At 34.9% G+C, this 18,524-nt stretch overlaps 1 protein-coding gene across 1 annotated transcript; it reads left to right on the top strand.

The window, feature by feature from the left end:
- Positions 1–1,903: 1,903 nt before the first annotated feature.
- Positions 1,904–9,429, top strand: Mccc1 (Methylcrotonoyl-CoA carboxylase 1). The gene is made up of 13 exons (XM_077439062.1): positions 1,904–2,037; positions 2,839–2,902; positions 2,984–3,194; positions 3,266–3,483; positions 3,554–3,701; positions 3,778–3,915; positions 4,075–4,170; positions 4,318–4,501; positions 4,579–4,901; positions 4,979–5,143; positions 5,734–5,857; positions 5,929–6,122; positions 9,042–9,429. Exons 2-13 carry the CDS (start codon positions 2,865–2,867, stop codon positions 9,363–9,365), a joined length of 2,163 nt encoding a protein of 720 aa, XP_077295188.1. The 5' UTR covers positions 1,904–2,037; positions 2,839–2,864; the 3' UTR covers positions 9,366–9,429.
- Positions 9,430–18,524: the final 9,095 nt, after the last annotated feature.

The raw sequence follows: 18,524 nt of genomic DNA, 5'->3' as shown, positions 1-18,524 counted from the left end.
AAAATATGCTTTTTTGTTGAACGAATTAAATCTCCATATTGAACATTACTTTAGGCATTTGTTAAAATCATTAGTTAATACATACCTTATGCATCGATAAACTTAAAACTACATATTGTATTTTTACGAGTAGATTCGACGGTCCTCTGCCGACGAATAACATGTTCGTCAGAACAATTTATTTGCCATTTTAGTGTTTATATATATGTATGTTTTTTTATTTGTGTTTAATTTATTACTTTTTCTCAATAATAATAACGCGCACATGTACGTATGTATATATTTATATATATGTATTATCTCAAATAACACTGTTAACGTTCTTTTTTTGTATTTATTATATATGCATAGTTTAAAAATGTCTCACATTATTATTATATATCCTTTAAATGTGTCTTTTCGACGCTAAACCCGACTAGTTTAGCATCGGAAAGGCACAAAATTAACATACTGTGCATAGTCATATATGAATTACACTAGTATATGAATTTTTATTTAACGTATATAATTTTATCTTTTTTTTTTATTATTATTTGTTGATGTATTCTCTAAATTATTATCGAAAATATATATTTATGAACTCGGAAAGTGTATCTTTAAAAGATATCAACTTCTTAGTAAAGTACAAAAATGCATTCCAAAGTTTTTTTATTTTATTTTTGGTTTTAATTATATTTCAGTGTCGACTTTGTATTGACTATGCACACGAATTTTCATTTTCGACTAATTTCAACAAACCAGTGCGATAATTTTGCAAGACTTCTTATAATGTGAATTTGTATATTATATTATAATTTGTTATATGTATATGTTGCTATTATGATATAATTTTTTTTCCAATTAACTTACGACAATCCCCCGCTTTTACGAGTCTTGAAAAACTCCAGCATCCATGTCGAAAGCCTCCGCGCTGTTCGACATCTAAAATTTAACACAATCATAGATTTGTTCTAGAATCTTTGATGGTCTGTTTTCGACGCTTACGCCTTTTACATTATACAATCATTATTCAAAATTTTACCTGTGTGAATTCGTCCGTACGCCACTGGAGCGCCAGATGTAAAACATCTGTTGAAATTCAATGTTACATGTTATAATAAAACTATGATCAAAATATAAGACCAATATTTACCTATTTACTTCCAAACGTTTCCGGAGCGTACGTTCGTATTCTATTGTAAACTTGTTCTATGCCTGTCCCTCAATTGACACAATGGATATCTTTCGAAAATTGTTCTCAATGCTAATTATATGTTTTTGATTACATATCTATTTATTGTAAATCGAGGGATGTGCGTAATATATATGTATATTTTTTTTATAAATATAAAATAAGTTCTTATTTATTTTGTCTTGAGTATAGGTATTTTAATTAATCCTAAAGAATATATAAGTGCTGCACTCACCAATGTTTACTTTTTTTTTACTTCCTAAATACACATACCCTACAAATTCCCATCCGATTAAAATTTCAATATTTAATTTGAACACCACTGTAGGTCAACATACAAGGCCGAGACTGTTTGCTCTGCATACAGTGCCGAATTGTGTTTACGCATTAAAATATTCATACATATGTCAAATAAGTGACAAAAGTTGAAGATTGCAAAAGGGTAATGTATTGCGTAATATACAAACAGAGATTCTTGCAAATGATTCGTATATTGAAGACAACTAACAAAAGTATAGCAGGAAATTTGCTAGTGGTTATAATGTAAGTATGAATGGTTGTAATGTCTCAATAAGTACAATTTTTGAAATATTTTCAAATAAAATTTCACGGAAAGGGGGAATTAATTTAACATTAATCAATTTTGTTATAAATTTAGCATTGAATTACGCAGTCTGGTCGATGTTAAAAATAGTTTCAGGACATTGGACTTGGTCCACTTTTGCGTTGTGGGAGTTCTGAATGCGGCCCGCGAATATGTTATGACGACAGAAGTCATATCGTCAGTTTTTGTTATCAGAGCGCGATATCGGCCGCGAGTTTAGTTATAGTTTCGGTTCCATCGGCTGAACCATGTTCTGAATTAGGTTGTATTTTATAAATAACGAGCTGATCGCTTATAAAAGTTGTACAATTTGTCTTTTGAAAGTAAACAAACATTGTTACATGTCAAAGTTAGTTTATGTTATGGTCGTGGAATTGGACGATGTTTCGACGCATCCACATGTCAGATTTTGAATGAATTTTTTAAATGATTTATTTTGTTTTTTGTAAAATTATGAATACGGAATATTTTATTTGGTTTTATGATATATTAGTCGATGTTTATTTAGAAAAAACATGATTTTTATAGATTTAAATTATAAACTGATTTTTCCACAATTTATTTGATTTTTCTGCACCGGTTTTAAATTGAAAGTTGCTATTTTGTTTTTTCAAAAATTCGGTTAAAACTTTACATATTAGTTCAAATGAATATTAAAGATACATTTTCATTTATAAATAATATATGTACCTTGGTGCTGTTATAAAATCCACATAATGTAAATTAAACAAACAACACGTAAAATATTTATGCTATAACTTATTTTCGGTAGCTCGAGATAATTTAAAACTATTCACAGATAAGAATAATGCGATAGGATTGTTATTCAGTACTCGACCATTTTGTTACATAAAAAACATCACACAAAAACATTACAATATAAATAATTTTTAAGTTATAAACTACCGCAGCAATATCATCGGTACAAAATTAAACAAAGTTTCTATGAACGAATTATGACCTGTTTGCACAGTTGGATTTAAATTTGCACATTTCCAATTTATGTACATATAAAATAACTCATGCATAGTTTTACTCATCCACTTGCTTATTTTGATTCTAGGCTAAAACAATAATCAATTTGTAAATATGACTTATATATGGATATCTAGAACACTTAGGAAAAGGTAATAAATTGATAGATTCTATTATTTTATATAATTAGTACGTATAAGATGTGTATATACAATATGATTTTTATTTGACAGTTCTCATTACATCTTCTACAATGGTTGCCGAAGAAGAAACTTTTCCAGTAAGCAATTTGACTCGAATATCATTGTCAAACCTATCGAGAAGGTTTTGATAGCCAACCGAGGTGAAATAGCATGTAGAGTTATGAAAACGGCCCGAAAATTAGGAATACAAACAGTAGCGGTATATTCAGACGTTGATAAAAATGCTATGCATGTTAAAATGGTAAAACTTCAATCCAACCAATAGATTAAAAATAATATTACATTATTATATAACTTAGTTTATAATTTCAGGCTGATGAGGCGTATCACATCGGACCAGCTCCGTCTCAACAGAGCTATTTGAGAGGCGATGTAATATTAGATGTCGCTAAAAGATCTGGCAGTCAAGCTGTACATCCAGGATACGGCTTCCTGTCCGAGAATTTGGAGTTTGCTGAGAAATGTAAGACCGAAGGTGTGATATTCATCGGTCCGCCGTCTTCAGCCATTCGTGATATGGGAATTAAAAGGTTTGAAAAGGTTTTTGTACTTTGTTTTTATTAAAAAGTTGTTATTTATTTATTTTATATTGTATCATAGTACTTCGAAATCAATCATGTCTGCTGCTGGTGTGACTATTATTCAAGGCTACCATGGTGAAGATCAAGGCCTTGATAAACTGCAAAATGAAGCTGATAAAATTGGATATCCCTTAATGATTAAAGCAATAAGAGGTGGCGGAGGAAAGGTTTGATGAGAATATACATAAATTTTTATCATACCTTTTTTGATTATTCGTTTAATAATAATATGATTTTATGTAGGGAATGCGAATAGCAGAAAACAGGGAAGATTTTTTGACTGCTTTAGATTCCGCTAAACGAGAATCGATGAAGGCTTTCGGAGATGATAATGTGCTGTTGGAACAATACGTTTCAGATCCTAGACATGTTGAAGTACAGGTTAAGAATTTTTTGTTATAAACCTACCATTATAGTAATTCTATATATTTATGTATATAATAGTAGTTATTTGAATAGTAATTGAGCTAAGATTTAAAAAGGTTTACTAATGAATGTAATATAATAAATATTGTTTTGTAATATATTTTTACTCTGCAGGTATTTGCTGATATGCATGGAAATGCTGTACATTTGTTTGAAAGAGATTGTTCTGTACAAAGGAGGCATCAGAAAATCATAGAAGAGGCACCAGCAGTAAGTTAACTTTCATAATATTCAAATGGGTCCATCAGCTATGCTGCCTTTTCCAAGTTTATTCTTAATTTGGATCAAGATTACAATTAAAATCAACTTAATATATATAACACTACTTTCTTTATAATAATGCGATCGTATATGCAGCCAGGATTATCAGCTGAAACACGTGAAGCAATCGGAAGTGCTGCTGTCAGAGCAGCAAAAGCTGTCGGCTATGTCGGAGCAGGAACTGTTGAATTCATTTTAGATAGGAAAAATCATTCGTTTTATTTCATGGAAATGAATACTCGCTTACAAGTGGAACATCCAATAACAGAAATGATTACAGGTTATATTTTATAGTAATATTTATTAAAAAAAACAATATTCAAATATTAATTTTAATGTATGTATGTATGTATGTAGGTGTTGACCTTGTTGAATGGCAGCTGAAGGTGGCTTCAGGTGAACAATTACCGGTGATGCAATCGGACATTACAATGTCGGGGCATGCTTTCGAATCTAGAATATATGCCGAGGATCCTCGAGGAGGTTTTCTTCCAGGTGCTGGTCCATTGATTCATATGTCAACGCCTGAACCATCATCCGATGTGCGTATAGAAACCGGGGTACAGCAAGGAGATGATGTTTCAGTGCATTACGATCCGATGATTGCGAAATTGGTCACGTGGGGGAAAGATCGTGGTGAAGCCCTTTCGAAGATGAGATCCAAATTAGCCGACTATCAGGTTTTTATTTTACTATGATTTTTATTGATTCATAATTGAAATTTAGTATATGTATGTAATGTATTTATTTGTTTTAGATTGTAGGCTTAGAAACTAATGTCAACTTTTTGTTGGAACTATGTCGTCATGAAGCATTCCAGAAAGGAGACGTTCACACTGCTTTTATTAAAGATCATGAAAAGAGTTTGTTTCCTGAAGAAAGTTTGAAAGATAAAGACTTGGTTCAAGCAGCTCTCGCCGTGGTTAGTGCCAATAATTTTTAGCTATATCAATGTATTGTATATGGGTGTGTTTAGTCTTAGAAAAAGTAGGATAGATCTACCATTATAAACAGAAATATTACAGTTGTCAGCCAGTGTATGTACACTTATTGACCACTTAATTTAGGTGGGTGGGGAATCCAAATGAAAGGCCAAAGTCGCTTCACAGCATTTATTGACTGATTCAGAGGTCCACGCGCAGCCAGCGCTCGTTCCAGAATGATCTGATATGGCCTAAGTACTTCCTTAAAATAGGAAGGTCGCTCACTACAGCCTCCCCGATCCGTTTGTTTCTCCATTGTCTAGGCACGTACAGTTTTAAGTGAGTCTCACACTCTCAGGGTTCTAGGAATTCTACCGACCACTTAGAGTCCCGCTAGGCCAATTCGGGGGTCTCCATTGTTAGCTCCCGAATGCACTGTAAGCGGCTGATAGTCCCCACATTACAATATATAAATTATTTCATATCTTGATGTATTATTCGAGTGGTTATAAATACTTGAATACCGTTGTAATACTACTTTATTCTTAATATTATACCATCCCAACAATGCATCGTTTATATATTCCAGGTGTTAAACGATAATTTAGAAGCTGCATCAAAAATGAAAGACTTTGGAATACATATCCCTCCCGTTGGCTGGAGGCCAAATCACCAATTGGCGAGAGATTTGAAATTCAAATTCAACGAAAAAGGTTTGCATCATCTATTCGTGAACATTCATAGATACAATATGGGAATATTTAGTATCCCATTGTTTTTTTAGATGTTACTGCAAAAATTTCGTATGAACGACAGCCAGGAACTTTCACCGTCCAAACTCCAAACGGACAAGTATATAATGTCTCTGGTAAAATAAGGAAGATTGGAAATAGCTTAGTACTTGAATCGACGATCAATGACTCTACAGGAAGATGCAACGTCGTCATAACTGAGGATAATCTCTGTATTTTTGATAAGGTACAATATTTATTGATATAAAAACTATTTCTTGACAAAACTTGAAGGTTTTCAGTTGATCAACAAGCGCTAGGAGTGATTCGCTAAAGAACACTAAAAATATTATATCGGTTGTGAAACCACCAAATTCTAGTAATTTGTGTTGAAATCAATGTGAATGATTCTGAATATGTCAATTTTTTGATTCCGTGTACATTGTGGTGTTTTGCTTGGGTCCCCTACGAAACATCACTTCTCGTTAACCCTTTGAATGCTGACCAACGCCGATCGGCGTTTTGCCAACAAGTATGTAAAAAATAAACGAGAATACTACCCGCTAAGCCTTTTCAGGTAGCATTTTCAGGTAGCATCAGGTAGTCTGTCTGGCGCTTTTCGATCGTTTGCACCAAACCCATAATGAAACATTGACACGGATTACACGACCCATGTTCAACGCATTTTTTTTCAATGCTACCTGAAAAGGCTTAGCGGGTAGTATTCTCGTTTATTTTTTGGGTTTGGTGCAAACGATCGACAAGCGCCAGACAGACTGAACCACAGATTAACTGGATGGCTGCTTTAAACGCAATTCTCGACTTCACGAATGATAGATTGCACATCAGATGACGAGTAACCTTTCGATGTGCACAGATGCAATTATTAAAATGGTAATGATTAAAATTGAGTTGGATCTTTCTGGCGAGTTTAATAATGCAAAATTCGGAACTTAAGTATCAGAAGTACAGAACGTATACAGGGTAGGTATGTCGGGACTTCGGGTAGATTTCGCTTAGTGCAAGTGCGAGCAGTGCGCACGCAAAAGGTACACGTGTCGTTAATCTGTGTTTCAGTCTGTCTGGCGCTTGTCGATCGTATGCACCGCATCGTTTCATTATATATGATGAGTATGAATGCACGAATGGAGTATGAATGCGTCCATATAGAATGTACCAACGAATACTGTCCGTACTTGCAGGTTGCCTGCTGCTGCTGATACGTGCCGAATAGGTATGAACAGACTTTAATCCGTGTCATTCATTTGTCAACGTTTATAAAGACTGATTTACACCGCATTTCTCAATTTATAACCATAGCAGAATTTCTCGATGAAAATCCCTAACTGCCGAGTATTTTAGATTGTGGCTTGGCATTTACATAGATTGTGAGCATTACCTTTTAACAACAATGAAGAAGATGGAACTCGTTTTGAAAAAATACATTCATTAATAGACTTCTTTCGTTTATTTTATATTGTTGCAAGATATATTAGAGAGTCTAAACACACCTTTACAAAACTCGAAATCCTCGGCGGTAGTTATCTAGTGTTTGTTTGGATTAGCTACAATTTTATACCTGCTTTCTATTGGATTTCTAAATAATTCTAGTTGGAAATATTGGCGAAATTTTCAGCGTGGTGGGCTTTCAACAGAAAAGACGTCAGCACTCAAAGGGTTTAATGAACTCTCCGTTTCTATACATGTTTCGTTGGCTTCGTATTATGATCATCAGAAACGTTTTTCAATATCTCTACTATGCTATGACTTATCTCAACTTTTAATTCAATATTTATTAAATGCAAATCGATTATTTTAAATAAAATTATTATCCTAGAATTTTCTATTTAAAAGGTTTCTTTTTAAAAATTGATGACAAATTATATTCAAATATAGAAACGAAGAGTTCATTTGACGAGAATTGGTGAAACCAGTCGATACTGTTATACATTGATTCTGGCTGTAATGCTATTTTCACTTCGCAAACGGTTCAGCTGAAATTCCTACATTAATTTGATCGTTTTGAAACTTTTCCATTTTGCGCGGTTTGGTCAACGATAGATATTTAAATCAATTCTGCTAATACGCTGGTGAATAATAATCGTAATAGATACGTTTAAGAACGCAACATTTCCGAAGACGTTGACGTTTAGTGGTCGGTTTGGTGATTATTGGTCACAAAGCACTCGCCCAAAAGTCACTAAAATTTCTGTAACGGAACATCTGGCAGTCGAAAAGTTCATCATACTAACGATAACTATCATACATAGATATAGAATAACATAGATAAGCCATTACGTACACTTTTGGACGGAAATGTTGTCGCCACCAACTGAGAGGTGCGGGGGGTTTAACTAGCGGGGAAGTGGTGAAAAAAAAGGTCGACGCAGCGGTCGTCAGTGGTCAGCAACCAGTTTATGTACATAGTATTTACATGCACTGAAGTTTTATTTTATTTATAACTTTATTTTATTGGACACTCCGCGTGACAGTAAACCAAACTAATAAAGCCATATTAAGAAAAAAATATTTAGCTATACACACTATATTAAACTACAAACGTATGTTACTATAATAAAACCATCATTAACTATTACAATATTTAAGCATTAGTGACTTCCACAAGGATCAATTTTAAAGGTGACACTTTAATATTTAGTTCATTGTTTGTAGTTTTAAACTTAATGTCGATTTCTGAATTTCCTTCAGTGCCAACAAGATATATTTCATTCATGTTATAATACTACTATAATTGAAGACATTATATATTAATTCTTACATATGATATGTGATGTCATCCGCCTTTTTATGTTTTCTTGAGTAATTGTAACACAATTTGGTTGGCATTTTCGAAAAATGTCAATCGACCTTCCTACTCAAAAGCTAACTAGCTACTAAGAGAAAGTGTGCATGATCTGTACTTTTTTTTGTGTATGCATAGTCCAACATTGTGATCGGCTTAGAGCGTCAGGGCGTATCTATGGTATTCTATATCTATGCCTATAACTTTATCTTTTTCACACTATATCTTATAAAATTTGCATTACATATATATAACTCATTACCTCTCATATATATTTTTACTTCACTAATAGTTTATATAATGAATGTTACTATCAATGATGATTCAAATTTTCAATAAAATAAAATAAATAAATGTTTTTAGAATGGAAAAGTCACATTTGACAAGGAGAAGCCAAAGTATGTAGCCAAGCTCGGCAAAGACGGTGGGTCTCCGTTGGATGCAGGCTCCGCCAAGTCTCCGATGCCGGGTGTTTTGGATAGAATGTTAGTTAAAGTCGGCGATAAGGTCAAGAAGGGTGATTCACTGTTCGTCATCATTGCCATGAAGATGGAGTACGTTGTCAAGGCTGCCAAAGACGGTGTTGTAGCTGAAGTAGCCAAGTACAATATCGGTGATAGCGTCGCTAAGAACACCGAGTTGGTCAAATTTGAAGAAGAAGCATCCGCAGCAGCTCCATCGTCATAATAAATTTTGCAAAACTATACACATATGTTTTTTAATAAAGATATATTTTATATATATTTAGATTATGTTGTTGTTTTATTTATTTGCTTGTTCATGTAATGTGCATTGCGAATTCCACACATTGGTCATGTATAATCAGATTCTAATTAAACTTGAGCAATTTATTTTGGAATATGTAATTATATGTAGATTTAGAATATGTATACAAGAGATGGCGCCACTGCAAAGCATTTATTAACCATTACTTTGATGGAGAATGTTTGGCGATTTACACACTAGTTTGCATTAAATATTATCAAATGTCTGCAACTATTTTGGAGATGCTCTTAGACTACGTGCATATTTAACGAGAAACTGAATTGCAAATTGGCGAATGCTGTCGTGCAGATTTTTCCAGAGTGCACTGCGCAATTTTGTAAAATACTTAACTGAATTACAAACTATTAAATAATGTAGGTACTAGGAAAAGCAAACTTAATTTTTATTTAAAATAATATGTTTATTGAATCTAAGTGTTCTAAAATTGTTGGCCACTTGTACTAAGCAATACATTAATGTCATTTGGTGGCAAATTATTATGTACATACATATATGCTACTATCAGTTAGCAGTGAACAGAAATATTATCAAGCGCACAAAAGGTTATCAGCAATGTCACAAGGTTTTGATTTTTTCAATGAGAAAATTAGAAACAGTAACACGAATCATCGAAATCGAAAGTCGTACTTTGATTCAGTTTGATAAATACAATAGTGTTTTCATACAATTCTAGCCTTACTTTTGATGGGGCAAGCTTTCTAAATGAGTGTTACGTATACATATGCAGGGGCGGCTCGTGGTTTTAAAAACAGGTGGGGCACGAGGAGGCTAACGCCACCCCTCCCCTACATATTTATTTTTTTCCAAAAAAATGAAGTTAATATATTTTTAGTGACATTTTATGCAAGGAAGATGACTTTTTTTTAACAAATTATCGACTTCGTTCATTTTGTTCAATATTTAATGATAAAATGAAGACTTGATTATGATTGATATTAAACAAATCTTGCAAAATATGTTTAAAATGTCGAAAAACGTTAACAGTGTCATGTATTTTTCGAATGGAATCGAGAATATAAAAGACCGTGGGCACACGTACTCTGACCCAAAGAGAGCTTTACATAGCAAACTAAATACGGCTCTTTTCTCTTTACCTCCACTGACCGTCCAAACAGACCACTTGCTAGTGTCAGAGTAACAGGTAAGCTGACGCTGGTGACCACGGGACCGTGGCAGGTAGGCGACTGCCCCAAGCTTCATTACAAACCAGTTCTGTTCACTTCATATTGTTCATGTATCTTCCAGTTGTAATATATGTTGACCAATTGGAATATATTCCTTCTAACCTGGTACCGACTACCGTTATAGTTGAAGTGTATTTTAGTTGTAACATATTCCGTCTAACCCGCGTAAGTTGATTCAAATGGCGAATTACATTCCAACTGGTCAAAATATGTTTCGGTGATTATTGGTCACAAAAATTCCTTATTCGCAATTTTCATGCCAAAAATTGTCTTTTGGGCGATCGCAATGTGACTAATAATCCAATTACCTCAAAATATATTACAACTGAAAATACAGTTCAACTCTAAGTTCTGACCAGGTTAGATAGAGAGGTTAGGTTTTCGTGAAAACGTCACTCGACAAAATAGTTATATTACAACTGGCGCACACTGTTGAAAGTGTATTTGCACATGTAGAGATATAATTCACTAGTTGAATTGTATTCGAATATGAGTGACCTAAAACGCCAGTTGGAATATATTACAACTGAAAATACACTTCAACTGTAACATACATATACATTGAATCTTATCTGGTCACCGTTTGTTTATTAGATACCTGACCTGAAAGGGATTTGACCTTTTTAACCTAACCTACGAAGTTATCAGTGTGTTAAAAAAATAATCACAATTTTCCAACGTTTTAATGAAGCGTGACGAATTTCCCCACATTTACGTGTAATTTTTTTTAAAATGGATTCAAAAGGTGTCGCGTGATGTCGACGATATAATTGAGCTTCATACAAACACATGTACATACATACATATTTCGTATAGTGATTTTAATAACGAAAGAATATCGACCGTTTCATTTCGTGCACGCTTAATTTATAAATTAACATATAACAAAAAAAACGTCGCGATAGCGCTCGAATGCAAATTTTTAATTCGTATCAATTAGTTTTAACAACGCATACGTTTTGATTAAAAATATAATAATGATAATGAATAAACAAAAGTATTATATGTATGTACTTAATACGTGAAACTTTATTTGCCTCTGTTTGGGTAGAGCGTGTTCGTAAATTTTTATTATTTTATAATACGTAAGCTCGGGTTGCCGCCATTAGGGTCTCCATTTCCGGTTAATGGCGGCGAACAATTGGAAATTATCATCGAGAGCAAGTGACGCAGAAGCGGGGGGTATGTATTATAGTAAGTTTCAGAATTGGTTCACGGTTCGCGTAACGGGGCACCAGTTAAAAGTTGTTTATTGGGGACACATTGCTATCATGCACCACCAGGGCCAGACAGTACACCAAAATACCGCAAATGCAACGTTTTATAACTGCTTTTAATTTATATTTATCGCAATAACGTGCTCGGTGGAATTTTCAGTTAAAAATCGCGAGGTGAATCGAAGTGCTGACCAAAAAAAGGAATGTCGTTAAAGGTCTTTGATGTTTTGAGTTTTTCAGCGAGATGAGTAAAGGTACAAATGTATGTATATAGAGTTGGACAGGTGTGTTTGCATGTACGGCGAAGGAGGGAGATCCTCGGCTTCGGAGGAGTGAGCAGGCTGAGCTCCTGAAGCTCACTCGTATCTGAGGATGATGCACTGGTTGATTGCGCAACGCGTAGCTTGGCTGGTGATATCATATTCTGGAAGATTCTAGATAATTTGTGTAGCTGTGCCTTAGGTTTTGATTGGTGCGTAGCTATGTAGTGAGATCATCGTCTTCGGGGGTTTCCGTGTACTCGTGATTGATTGCGTATCTGGAGCGAATTGGTGGTATCTTGCCCCTAGTTCGAACGAGGATATTTCGGCCAAGATTGACTTAACGTGTTCATACAGGACGCGATGATGTATGTAATTGTACAGCTCGAGTTCGGTGGGGAAATAGGTGAAATCATCGACTTCGATTCGGGATAGTATAAGTTGTGCTATATTCCTACAGACGCATCAAGGAACTTTAAATGTGAAAAAGTGGCGTGCCTTGGAAATCTCCCTGTAGTTATTGTATGTAGTCTTACTAACATTGCATATTCTTTTTTACTTTTTACTTATTTACTTACAGATGCATTTTCAAATATTTTCTACATGATATTCCAATAAGATTTTAGTTGGATTATGGTGACATTTTGTAGTGACATACATATATGTAAAACTAATACTTAAAATCGGTTTTATTGGATTTGACGAACCCTACACTGATCGTGGGTTTCACGAACTACAGTCTTGATTATTCAGTCGACTATGGTTTGAAACCTTAACCTTTTTTTTAAACAAATATATGTATACATTAGCGACAATAAAAACAAATCATATACCGAACAACATCACAAAATTATTATCTTTCATAAAAAACATTCGAAACCATAAACACAGTAGGGTATAAAATTATTATTATGGTCTTACTCGAGCTGCACGAAGATAAAGCCTCGTTCACACCGCAACACATACACAAACACACCGAGCAGGAACGAGTTTTTAACACGTTAAGCTCTTTTTACCCGGCACATAAGGGGCAGAAACCCCTTGACCGGAAACATTCGGTCGTAGAGAAGGTACCCACCCTTAATGAACGACACGTCGGACGAATGTGTCCGCTTTGTTTATAATCTCCCCCCCCCCCACCACCTCTCCCCTGTCGTTATACATAAATATATGTATAATATGTGTGTTAAATCCACGTGCATAATGTCGTGTGGTGGTAAGGGGTTGTTTCAGTGTGACACGAAGAGGGGGTTGGCGTGACTGACCCAAGGTTTCTATTGATTGCTTTTATTTTGCATACAAAATATAATTCAAAGCGACCGACAACTTTTTAAAACAGTCCTTATTTTTAATCTGCCCCACCCCCACCCCGAACCAGATCCTAGTACAAAGTTTTGGGATAAGAGAGGCTTTTTAAAAATTGTTGTGTAGCGGTAAGCAATGAAGCATCGATATGGTAAGGACCGGTCTCCGTGACGAGCCGGAATGTTAAATTACAGAAAACGCAAATATCGGAAGGTAAAGATCGAAAATCGAAAGATCTTAAGTCGAAAGATAAAAAAAGGGTTCATGGTAAACGGTACATACTCACTTAATTTGCGCGAGCAGGATTCAGCAGAAACAAGAGGAACAGACTTTTCCTCCCGTATTAATGTGCGTGCGCAGAATACGGGAAGAAAAGCCTGTTCCTCTTGTTCCTGTTGTACCCTGCTCGCGCAAATTAAGTGAGTATGTACCGTTTACCATGCACCCTTTTTTTTTTGATCTTTCGATTTTCGATCTTTGCCTTCCGATATTTGTGTTTTCTGTAATTTAACATTCTGACTAGTCACGTAGACCTGGTAAGGACACACTCAGAAGTGCGGTACGGGACACGTGCGCGTACTATAGCGGTGAGAGGTGTATTTTCATGTAAAATTCGTACGATCTTATTATTTCGACAAGTTTTTCCTACATTTTTTCAAATGTGGAAATCACCGTCGTTGGCCACTGTCAAACCAATGACATTACATGAATAAAATATTACTAAAACACTCCAGGGGGTGAGGTTTGTAAAGGAACACGGCGGTATAGATTTAGCATACCGGAGTACGTCTAGCGTTTTTTGCATGTGCAAAACTATTCAAAAAAAATGTATCCGTTCATTTATAGATCGCTAGCTACGAATTTTATCGTAGTAAGGAATTTATTTAGAGACATGTTTCGATTTTGATAGTATTTCGAGTCCTTAAATCCACATACACATTTATTAAACGCGCATTTTTGAAAATTTGATTTATATTAATATTAATAAAAATTTATTTAATATTTATGTCAACCTAAACAAGACGTTGGTTGGTGACACGCTAAGCTTCAAAACGTGTTCACCCGCTTTTCCATCTGTTGATTGTGCTGACATTTTCCCCTACCCTTCTTAGCATACCCCTTCCTGCAGTTTGCGCTAAGAACACCCCCAAGAAAAATCAATATTGAACTTTTAGGGCAGACTTGTTTTCGTACAAATATGGGTTTTTTATTGATTTATTTTCACCTTACCTTCACTTTCAAAACTTCATTTGGCGGTATGTTTTTTCATTTTCATAGAAAAAAATCAAAATCCAATTTATATTCTTTGTATATGAATCCCTCTTTAAAAAGGGTCCATAAATAAATAAATGTTAGGGAATTTACTTACATTAAATTAAAGCTTATTTAGGTAAATTATTGCCATTTAAACAATAACCATACATTTGATACACATTAACTACAATTTAACCAGCAACATATTCCAGTAGTTATCATGTAATGCTTTCAATTCAGAATTCACTGGTACAATCCGTGGCCTAGTGTTGCTGGCGAGACCTTTGATATACATATGTGACTCTGGGTCAATCGTTTCGTATCAGAGTTTGCAAAGTTATCTGATTTCATTATTGAAATGGTTCCTACAAATTGGCAAGCTATTCCCGTTTCTCGCAAATTTGAGTTTATAGTATCTCAGATTTGTTGATACTGTTAGGTAGGGGTGGGTGGAGGATCCAAGTAAAAGGCCAAAGTCGCTTCACAGCATTTATTAGTGATTAAGGAGATACACGCACAGCTAGGCTCCGTCCAGAATGCCTTGATATCGCCTAAGTACCTCCTTATAAAGCACAGGTCGCTCAGGGCACCTTCCTTGACACGTTTGTTTACCTATTGTTATAGTCACGTACCAGATATTGGTCTCACGGTCTCGTGCAGTCAGTTCTGAGAATTCTAGCGGGAAGTGGCAGGGTGCCGGTACCGACCGCTAAGTGCATTCGGGGGTATCCATTGCTAGCCAACAGCACTTAAGCCTGGAGATAATCCTTGAAAATCAATTATAACGGCGGCTTCTTTTAGCATATGCTACAATACTCACCGAAAAAAAAGTGATGAAATAGTAGTGGCTTTCATAGTGTTATAATATTGCGGTATGGCTATCGCCATACTTAATTAGTTTCCTTCACAGTTGTGTTTGGTGTGAATGGTGAAACTTTTAACGATACACTTCCCCATCTTGCGAGTAATATGAACAAATGTTTATCTGACATACGTCTAACACCAAACACTAAACACGCCTGTGACGGAAACTAATTTAGTATGGCGATAGCCATACTTAATTAGGTAGTGTATAAAGAAATATATTTTTTTGTTGTTAAATGTTTGGAATTGTTAGCACCTGTAATAATATCACAAAATAAAATTACATTTTTTGTTTCCGTCGTAGAAAGAGTTTGGAAAATTCTGATCTACAGCTAAGTACTTCATTAAGTAAAATTTTCGATCAAATATGTAGTCAAGTTATGTTAGGTTGAATTGTCGTGTTACGAAAGTGTTAGGACTTTATTAGAGAGCTTTTTTCCTGAAAAGTATATATGTATGTACAATTATAGGTGCGGGGAATTTTAGCTGATGGATGCTTGGCCGAATAGACATTAGCCCGATGGAATTTTGGCCGAATGGACATTAGACCGACGGACGTTTGGCCGAACGGACATTTGGCCGATTGTGTATTGAAATTACTCAAAATGCACTGAAAACAGATAAATTATTTAGAAATCACCTCGAAGTCATTAAAATTTGATATTTTTGATAAATTTAAGGGGTAAAATTTATGCTGGTTATATATTGAAAACTATGGAATTACCAGGCGTTGCTCGGTAATTTTATCTGAGAACCCTCCAAAATATACACATACGATAGTATTGGTCGCAAGTCAACTGACTGACTGGCTAGAAATGATCCCAACACATACATATAGATAACCTCAAAAATGTATTGAATAATTTCTTTAATTTTAGCCAGCAGTATGGCTCACTGGTAGCGTGTATGTTTAGCACCAAGTGATTATTGGGTTCGAGCCCGCTATACTGCTGGTCAGACTTGGGTGTTTGTGAGTCCAACTCGATAGTTTCTTATCAAAGTTTATCAATTTTATCTGATCATTGTTGAAACGGTTCCTTAAAAATCATTTTACCTGCTGCCACAAATCTTCTGTATTATGTATGTGTCACAGTGAAATTATATTTCAAGTGAAAATATATTTTCAATGACGTTTCAGTGAAATCATAACCAGTTACAATTTCAGGGTTGGTTTTATTCATTTAATATTAGATTGTTAGGGTTGGTATTATTTAAGGGTTAGGATAGGTTAGGCTAAGTAAGGGTTGGCCCTATTCATTTAAGATTGGGTTGTTACATGCTTTGACTTGAAACATGCTTTCAAGTCTACAGAATTCATAGATGTCTCAATGGATTAATTTTTTAATTAATTAATTAATTGTTAATTTCGTGTCCTCCAGCTTCTCGAAATACAGTGCTTTATGTAATAAAAATGCTGCATTGTTTGTATGTAATTAATTGTCCAGGGAGGCACATTGGGGTCATCCCGTCAAGCTTTCCTGGTATATATTATAGCAAATGCTAAAAGCAGCCGCCGTTATAATTGGTTTTCGAGGACTATCTACAGGCTTAAGTGCTGTCAGCTTACAATGGACTTAGTGGTCGGTAATCCAGTCTCTTCCCGCTAGAGTTATCAGAACTGACAGTGCGAAAGCGTGGGACTGCATATCTAGTACGTGACTATAACAATAGGTAAACAAACGCGTCGAGAAAGATGCGGTGAGCGACCTGCCTTTTATAAGCAGGTACTTAGGCCATACAAAGGCATTCTGGACGGAGCACTGGCAGGGCGTGGATCTCCTTAAACATCCAATAAATGCTGTGAAGCGACTTTGGCCTTTTATTTGGATACTCCACCCACCCCTACACAACAATATATGTATATGTAAAAATAATCTAAAGAAGTATTTAAAGTTCTTGACTTTAATATTCAATTAATATATTTACGAGTGTAATAAAATACATTATAAACCAGCCAATCGGACGGTGTATTAATAGCACAATCAATACTTATTTATAGCCATTGCCGATTTAGCACACGAACGTGGACATTCATAGTGAGTGAGTACATTTGTAACGTTGAATCTTTCGGTCGCAGATGTTTCGTTGCACGTGGAGCTATCGCGATTGACGTTCGCAGTGTTTGCGTGCACGCCACAAATCGATCACTCGTAATCGTGTTTTACAGCTTTTAAATTTGGTATTTTGGATTGCGTGTATCAGAATTAGCATCCCTATCTCTCTATGTTGAATCGGGGGAAAACATTTGTCTCCTTCAGTATGTATGATATGATACATATGAGTATATATGACGGATCTTTATCTATGCATAATATAACTCATCGACATAATTCAATCTCTTCTGACTTTACATACGTATAGTAAATGTTATCAATGTTACAATGTATGCAATTTCTTTTCATATATGCAATAGCAACAGGACAGGTCATCCCAAATCAACGCTGTGTACATATCCAAATACATTATACATACAATGTAGGTGTACATATGTACACCTACAGCCAGCAGCATAGCTCGGACGTTAAGCTTCTGCTTACCGTCAAGAAGGTGCCGGGTTCTATCCCTGAATGAAAATGAATTTTTCAGAATATGCTGTTGGTCAGACCTGGATTTGTGACTCCAGGTTGATCGTTTCCTATCAGAGTTTGCCAATTTTCTCTGATTTCATTGTTGAAACGGTTCCCGGAAAAAAAAAATTGACTAAAAATCCTTCCTACCTACTATGTCACCACTATTTGAAATTTGATGGATGTACAATAAAAATTTATGTACAATTCATAGATGTCTCGTTAATTTGCGAGTTTTTTCAGTGTCTCGCAATTCAACGACTTATAATAAAAAAATGCTGCATTTGTATTTGTAATTGGCCAGGAAGGCGCATTGGGATTTCCTGTAAGGCCTTCCTGGTATATATGTAAAATAAAATAAATAAATATGTACATATATGTATGTACATATAGCCAGCAGTATAGCTTA

The sequence above is a fragment of the Arctopsyche grandis genome, chromosome 9 (assembly GCF_051622035.1).
Source record: "Arctopsyche grandis isolate Sample6627 chromosome 9, ASM5162203v2, whole genome shotgun sequence".
NCBI classification, from domain to species: domain Eukaryota; kingdom Metazoa; phylum Arthropoda; class Insecta; order Trichoptera; family Hydropsychidae; genus Arctopsyche; species Arctopsyche grandis.
This window is presented reverse-complemented; position numbering and strand designations above follow the sequence as displayed.